The sequence below is a fragment of the Antechinus flavipes genome, chromosome 4 (assembly GCF_016432865.1).
Source record: "Antechinus flavipes isolate AdamAnt ecotype Samford, QLD, Australia chromosome 4, AdamAnt_v2, whole genome shotgun sequence".
Classification (NCBI taxonomy): domain Eukaryota; kingdom Metazoa; phylum Chordata; class Mammalia; order Dasyuromorphia; family Dasyuridae; genus Antechinus; species Antechinus flavipes.
This window is the reverse complement of record NC_067401.1, coordinates 421,623,571-421,632,180: the sequence shown is the minus strand read 5'-3', so window position 1 is coordinate 421,632,180 and position 8,610 is coordinate 421,623,571. Positions and strand designations below refer to the sequence as shown.

General features: G+C 38.3%; 1 protein-coding gene across 1 annotated transcript in view; it reads left to right on the top strand.

Moving 5' to 3' along the window:
• The first annotated feature begins 6,100 nt into the window (after window positions 1–6,100).
• The window catches only part of TNN (tenascin N), a 76,391-nt gene continuing 73,881 nt past the window's right edge, over window positions 6,101–8,610 (top strand). Inside the window, 1 exon segment of the mRNA XM_051998920.1 lies at window positions 6,101–6,668. Within this exon segment, the coding sequence (XP_051854880.1) occupies window positions 6,257–6,668 (412 nt within the window). The 5' untranslated portion in view covers window positions 6,101–6,256.

Here is an 8,610-nt window from a genome sequence, read left to right as displayed (position 1 = left end):
AAATGTAGATAAAGTCCTAGGTGAGTGTTCCTCACAAAAGTGCAGAAGTGGGGAGACATATTATAGAGGCAAAGTGAATAAGACTCGACAAGTAATTGTATATTGGGAAGAGGGGAGAAGGAAGAAGGGAGGATGATCACAAAGTTGGTTCTAATAATAAGAAGAACTAGCAGACTGCTTATTGTATGCCGGGGGCTGAAATAAGCACTTTATAAATATTATTTCATTTGATCCTGACCACAGCTCTGTAAGGGAGAGTGCTATTATTTTCCCCATTTTACAGATAAAGAAACAGATGCAAACAGAAGTGTTAATAGGCTGCCCAAGACCACATAGCTAGTAAAGTATATGAAGCAGAATATGAATTTGGGATTTCCTGACTCCAAACTCAGAGCTCTCTCTCCACTGCACAATATAAACGGAAGTTCAGGTTCAGAGGGGAAATCATGATTTTCCTTTTAAATATTTTTAGTTTGAGATACCTATGTTAGTGAAGCAGGACTGGAGATTGGAGAGAAATTAGGGCTGCAATTTGTAGATCTGATAATCATTTAAAGATATGATAATGAATTCCATAGGAATTGATGAAATCATTGAGAAAAAGAGCATGAGAACAAAGAGAAGAGGCTCCAAGAAAGTCTCAGGACCATGCTTTAGTAAGCATTGGGACATGGATAAAGATCTAGCAAAGGGAGGAGGAAAGGGACAAGAAGGAAAAACCAGGAGAGATCATTGTCATGAAATCTTAGGTATTAGTGTATCCAGGAAGTGATCATCAGTGTTAAAACTTACTCTGAAATCTTGAGAAGAGTGAAGATCGATAAGTGGTTATTGGAAAATTTCTTTTTGTTTTTCTGATTTTAATTGGGGTAGGGTGAGAGGAGGGAAGATTAGCAAAAGTGATGTCTCCCTTCCCCCCAAAGACATATTTTAAAATACACAAAAGAGAACAGAAAGATATTCAGAAGGAAGCACAGCTAAGAGGATATTTTGAAAGTAACATCAAATTTATTCTTCTTAACTAACTTCTAGTTAGGTAGTATGTGGCCCTATGAGAATGGAATAGATCTCTCCCCTATAATCTCCATTTCTATTCCTAGAGAGGGATAATTCCGAATCTTTCTCTTGAGATGTGAAGTGTGGGTAACCCAGAAGGACCAGTGGTTACCTGCTGACCCGATCCAAACCAAGAGACTTCATGTATCATACATTCATGTATTCATTTAGGTCTCTTTCCCATTGTATGTATAATATGAGTGAGTGGAAAAGTGGGATGGATGGCTGGGTGGATGAATGCTTGGGATAAAGTCTCACTTGCCCTTTCCTGGTTATAGCTCACATGTATATGTTGCTTTAATGTTTGCAAAATGCATTATCTATATTATCTCATTTGAACCAATATCCCTATGGGGTAAATGTTAATATAATCTTTATTTTACAGATGAGGAAACTGAGGCTGAATGAGACTCAGAGTTTTATTTATCTGCAAAATGATGGGGCTAGACCAAAAAACACTGAGGTCCCCTTCATATATAGATCCTACAATCCCCCCTTGAGAGATAAGGAAATGTGGAGAGATGAAGTTGAATTTCAGGAGTTACACACTTATTGGCTATTAGCTAAGCATATCAGCCCATAGTGCTTTTTCCTCTGAGCATTCTCTGAAGATCATTTTTTCCTCTGAGCATCCTCTGAGTATCACTTCATAAACACAACAGTCCTCATAGAACTTAGCAAAGTAGCTTCTGGATAATAAGAATTATTATCCCCATTGTGGGAGGTAGAGACTGAAGGTCATAGAGAAAGGATTTGCTTAAAGTCATCCAAATAAATGTCAGAGCCAAGATTGGTGCCAAGTTTCCTGACTCTGAAGCTAGTGGCCTTTTGACTCTGAAGCTAGTGGCCTTTTCCCTCCACCACATTGCCTTTTTTTTCCCCTTAACATTATATCGCCTCTCAAGCACTGGAGAATTTCTGGTTCCTAGCAGCAAAAAGTTGTTGACAGACAGTTGTGGAATTCCAAAGACTGATCAGGGAGTCATAATCTCAATTGTCTTGATAACTCAAACTCCCTCTCCTCCCTAAACTGATCTTTGCCTGTTGAAATTAAAGAGGAAGTTGGGCCTGGATTATCCAGGAAAAAATAGTCTCAGTTTTGGACTCTGGCTGGTCCCCAAGTTCAGAGGATCTCTCAGAAAAACTCATCTTATTTTAAGTCAGCTTATTTTATTCACTTGACTTTGATCATGGAATTTCCACAATTGCCATGGAAACATTTATAAAAATAAATACAGCATTGGATGATGGATGTGACACTAAGGTAAAGTCAATCCATGCTGAGTGGTTTACCCATCGAAATGCAGGTCAGCACCTTGGTACTTTGAGCCAAAGGCCATTGCAAAGTCACCTAAATTAAATCAATGGGACCAAAGTGCAGAGAAAGAATTTAAATGAGCTCAGAGGGAGAGTAAATGGCTCTTCTGTACTGAGATCTTATCCACTCCTTTTATTTCCCACAGGGAACAGCTTGACCCAGAGTCTTATAATGATGTAGGAGCAGGGTCAAACTTCCATCACAAAGCACGATAGATACATTTTCATGGCACTAGGACACTAGACTCTCAGTTGGCTCAAACATTAGGTTAAATGTTTGAGTCTTTTTTGATAGACTGGTCAGAAAGTCTGACTCTTGATCTTTGTGGTGGTAATTCTGGGGAGCTCTTGATCACCACATTTTTTTTTTTTTTTTACCTGTGAAAGAGTAACACCTTGTTTGTTAAGGCTTGTTAGATTCCTCAGGAGACTGTGTCAAAAGTCAAAATCTTGGCATTGGTCTATTTGTCTCCCTAAAATGTCAGGATCTGCTACTGGTTATTATGAACATGTCTCTCTCTGCAGCTGTCAGACATTTTCTTGAAAGTTAAAACATCAATATCAATTTTCCCATCCCATCGGAGGAAATTTGTTTCGTTTTTGTTGAGTTTAGAAACACATCTGTGTGGGAGTCAGCAGTATTTTAAACCTGAATTTCTACCGTTGTTTGAAACCAGTCTTTGGGCAATTTTCCTGTTTCTCCTGTGGGTTAGGATAGAAGGCTAAATTAGAATGTTACTCCTATTTCACAGAAAAAGAGACTGAGACATGCATTGGGGGAATAACTGTCTTAGAATATATGTAATAATGTATAGTCAGTAGGAAGAGAGATGGAGATGATGTATAACAATTAGTGTCTGCTCAAATGCTTAGACCATTAGGAATATCTTCCAAAAAATGACTCTTTTGGAAATCACAAATAGTATGAATTTTTCTAAAACCAGAAACTGCCCTCATTTATATCAATTTGTGGTAAATGGTAATGTTGGGGTAAGGGAAGTGGGGGAGGGAGAAAACCCTGTCATTAAATATAAATATCCCTAGCAGTGGCTACAAATTGGTTTCAGCTCTTTGTTCAGAGCAGACAGTATTATTCATCCCTATCTTAGTGTGCCAATTTCTTTTCAGAGAATTTGAATTGGAAGTAAGTCATCTAGCCATTGGTTTGGAAGAGTCATCTATGACTCGCCCTTTCCCTTGTCAGAACTTTATCTAAACTAGGAGTTCTTAACCTCTTTTTGATAGTCTGGTAAATCTTATGGACACCTTTTAAGAATAATGTTTTTGAGTGTATAAATAGGATTATAAAGGAAGCCAATTGTAGTGAAATAATAATCATCAATTTTTTTAGGCAACTGGGGTCAGAAGTTTGAAACTAGATTTGACCTCAGACCCCATTCTAGATGGATTCATAGATAGATATTTTATCTATTACAACATTTAACTGCCCTCTATCAAATTTTTTTTTTAAAGTTCACAAACCTCAGGTTTGCCTATCCAGTTTAAACCAATAGATGAACAATTTAATACTCTCTAGTAAAATCCAGGGAAAGGAAGTCTATAACTTCTCATGTTAACAAGTCCACTTTGATGGGAAAAGTTTCAATTGATCTGTAGTTTGTCTCACGACGAGGCTGGAATTAGCAATGCCACAGAAGGGTAGCAATAGAATTTACTGATTGACTAACATGGCATTTCTGTAGATTATCACATTTGAGCTTCATGGAAACACTGGGGGGTGTTTTTATTTTTATTTTATGAATGAGGATATTGAGACTTAGATTGGCCTATGCTCATACAGCTAGTAAGTATCAAAAATAGGATCTGAAACCATATTTTCCAGTGGTCTAACCATTATACTATGCTTCCTTGAAAATTCCAATAAAATACCCACAAAATGCCTCGAATCCCTTATTTTCTAAAGAAAATCCTATTCCTTTTAAATTTAACATTCACCTTATTTAACAAAGCTCTTAGTGGCTTCTTTCCATACGTGTACACTAACCCAGACTGAGTCTGTCTTCAGGGAGTAGACAGAGCAAGGAATGATCTCATTTAGTTGATGATCAGGGGGACTGAATTCATAGATCCTCTCCCAAGAAAATGGGAATCATCTTGTGTTTTGAGTCTTATTATGTCCCCTCAAGGCTGTCCTGAGCAGAACTAGAAAAATTATGTTTGAAAAAGAACTACTAGTTATCATCTTCTCTGTTGCCTAGGAACCTGGCAGAGAAGTTTTACAATACATTTCTGTGGGATTTCCATTACATTTCCTGGGAAACTATTTCTCATTTTAATAGTCTTCAACATTAGGAAAATCTTCTTCATTCATTAGTGGTACCTCTTTGAACCACTAATTTCTATTTCCCACTCCATATGTCCCCTTTCTCTCACCAACAGACATCTGTCTGTGCTGAGAAATTTGATTATGTCACTCTCTTCTCTACATGTTAAGACAAGGAAAATCTCTTTCCTTCAGTGTGTTGGGTGGAAAATTCAGACCTCTTTTTTCCCTCTCATATACTTGACAGATGTACTAGGTTAAAAAGGTCCCCTTACCCTCCTAATTTCTTTAGAGCAATTAGCCTGTTCAGGAAAATCTGAGGATGATGTGTAGAATCTTTGGGACTAGCAAGGACATCATGTCATGGCTGATGATGACAAGTAACACTGGGGGCTAATGGTAGGGAAGTTCTAGGGGGTTCTCATCTTCCAGCCTCCAAAAAAACACTGTAAGGGAAGGTTTTGGGTAGCCCTGCTGTGGTTTATGGCAAGAGCCTGTGGGCTGTTTTACATTGATTCAAACCTTATTTAGAAAGCCATCTGCACTCGATTTATGTCTCCGAGGATTAGTGAGATGAAAAGGACAAGGAGAGAGGAGAAGTTAACTTTTACAACTTTGTTTTTGACCAGAATGTGGGCATTTTTGACAGTGGCATGCAATAGGTACTTACTTGTTGGTAATGAACAAATGATTTGGATAAATTGGAAAGATCAAGAAAAGGGAATGGAGAGGAAGGGAAATGTCGATGACTCTTCCTCTATCAAACAAAATAAATATCCTCACATCTAATAAATAAGTTTAATCAAGTAAAATAAATAAAAATGATACCCCTCTCCCCAAGTCCAGAGTTCTTTTCACTAAACCAATCCTCATTCATGGATTTCAAGGATTTCCAGGGAGATGTAAGCACAAATTGGTCCACTAAATCTTTGTAGCTTCTCAGAACAGGATGTTGAGCCTAGATATTAATTGCTTTGCTTCCACTGCTACCATGGGACCTAGCCCTGAGAAAATGATGACATAAACTTTATTCCATATTACTAGTTCATTCATCACCTCTTGGTCAGGAAGTAGGATGAATGAATGTGGAATAAATAGTATCATTTTCTGATATGGTCACAGTACACATTTATGTTATTAAATTCACATACCATAATTTTCTAGTGTTCCCCAATTGCATCTAATACAGTGTCATTATATTGTAATAATGGAAGGGATGGATTCAAAGAAGCCTGGGAAAATTTACATGAACTGATACAGAGTAAAATAGGAAAACTATTTATACAACAATAATTATAACACTGTAAAGGAAAATAACTTTGAAGAAATTAAGAATCCTGATCTATTTAATGATTATTCACTATTCCAGAAGTCCAACGATAGTTGTGAGTCCTGACTTTGCCACTTACTGGCTATGTGACTGTGGGCAAATCAGTTGATTTCTCTGATCCTCAATTTCTTCATCTGTAAAGTATATGGTGGGGCTGACAACCAGGGTCTCTAACTCTGCTGCTCTGTGGTCCTTTGACTCTTTTTTATTTCCTCCTCTGGATACAGGCCTCCAGGAAGAATCAGCTCTCATCAGTTCCAAGGAAGCCCATGATGGGTTTCTGCCATATATTTTATTGTCCTTTGGGGCTCCTGCTCTGGTTCATACTACAGACGGCATCAGCGCCAACAACTCCTGACCCTCCTATCTGCAATAATCAAGAGAAGCAAGTTATGTTTAGCCACACATACAAGATTGATGTACCAAAGTCGTCCTTGATCCAAGTGGAGGCTGATCCTGAACCGCTCAGAGATGATGGAGGAGGGCTTCTTCTTCCTGGGGAGACCAGTGAAGAACAGAACATCATCTTCCGGCACAATATCCGCCTTCAGACCCCAAAGGGAGACTGTGAATTGTCAGGCAGACTCCAGGACCTATTGGCTCGGGTGAAGAAGCTGGAGGAAGAGATGGCGGAGATGAAGGAGAAATGTGGCACTCAGCAGTGCTGCCAGGGAGCGCCAGGTGAATCCATGTCTTATCTTGTGAGGGATGGTTCTAGTGTGAGCCGTGGCCCCTGATACCTCTGGTCCTTCTAGTCCTTGCTCTTTGGTCCTCATGGGTGCTGGGATCCTGTGTATAGATAGACAGGAACTCCATGGATTATTCAGAAACACAGCATGAAACATAATCTGGGTGAGGGTCAGGTTCGAGAGCTCTGGAATTGCCCTGAAACCTCTATTAAGAATTTCAGTCAAGAATTATTCAGCTACACATGTAGTTCATGACCTCCCTGTCAGAAGGTCTCATTAGAGTCCTCTGGATTCATGGCGAATCGTTGTATTGATCAGAACTCTTAAGTCTTTATAAGTGGTTCCATTTTAGAATATGGCCAATGTGGGGATTTATTTTGCTTAACAATATTACAAGGGTTTTCTTGGAGCAAAGGGAACATGGGAAGGAGAGAAAATAAATGTTTGCTAATTGAAAAAAAATCCAATTTAGTAATTTAAAAAAAATTCTCCAATCGGTCATATAGTCAATTATGTGGCAGGGAATAAAGGGCCAGACTTGGATTTAGAAATATTAATACTGGTCTCTGATACTTACTAGACTCTGGAAGAGTCCTTAGCCTCAGTTTCTCATTTATAAAACAGGGTTATTAACAGCACCTATCTCACAGTATTGTTGTGAGAATCAAATAAGATACAAAACATAAAGCCCTTTTCAAACCTTAAAATGTTGCAAAAATGTTAGCTATTATTGTTCCCTACAAATTCAGTCTTAGCCCCAAGGAAGATGTTAAAAGCCTGAGTTACAAACAGTAATAGAGTTCTATTTTTAATTAAAAACAAATAAAAAAAGAACAGGCCCCAAATGTTGACTCAGATATCATATGCTATTTTGCATATTATTTTACTTAAAATGTAAATGCTGTTTATTTCATTCAGATAAAGCTTCCTCAGAAGTCTCTTAGTGCTGGAAGGGATCATAATAAATCTAAACCTATTTTCCTCAGCTTCCTCATCTGTAAAATGAACTGGAGAAGGAAATGGAAAAATACTCTGCTATATTTACCAAGAAAACCCCAAATGGGGTCACAGAAATTTGGGAATGAATGAAACAACTCAACAACAACACTAACAACAAAACTCTTCTTATTTTAAAAATGGAAATCTAGAAAGTTAAAACAGCTTACATGGCCAACATTCAAATGAAAGTTTTCTGATTCCAGTCCAGTACTCTTTCCATTTGGCCATATTGCCTGCAGCCTACAACGGACCTTGCTGCTTCCTCCTCCAAGTTTGTCCAGTAGTTAGTTAATCCTTTCTCCTGAGGCTGCCTCATCCTCAGCTTTATTTTCAAAGTTACCCAGAGTTAAGACAGAGTCTTGGACAGAAGCACCTTGATGGGAAGAAAAAGTTAGTGCGGGGAAATGGCTTGAACAAAATGTAGCACTTCAGGTACCACAATATTTCTGAAAAGGAAAGGTAAGCCCCAGAACTTTTCCTGACAAATTAGTATGAGTGGAGGTGAAGGACTCTATTTTTGGTGGATTAGGCAATATTCAGACTATTTCTGAAGCTAAGCTTCCTTCCTCTTCTCATCCATTCCCTATCCCATCCCATCACCACTTCAGCTAAGATCTGCCCCATAGTTTCCTAATTTTCCCTTAAATAGCATCCTAGAGTATAGTTACTTGACTAGAAACCAGACCTAGAAAACAGAAATTTCTTGGTAACTGAGGCAGGAGGCCTCTTTTAGTTCCAAGTCCTGGGTTTTAATGAGAGACGCCATGTCTAGATTATTTGGTCCCACAGTTGACTGGCCATCTATCACTGTGCTCCATGCTCTTGTGATCTATTTTTTTCTTCATTGGAGCCCAATTAGATTCCCTTCTGAATGAAAGTTAACAAAATTCACTTTAGTTATTTAAGAAGTAGGCTGAAAGGTACAATAGCATCCC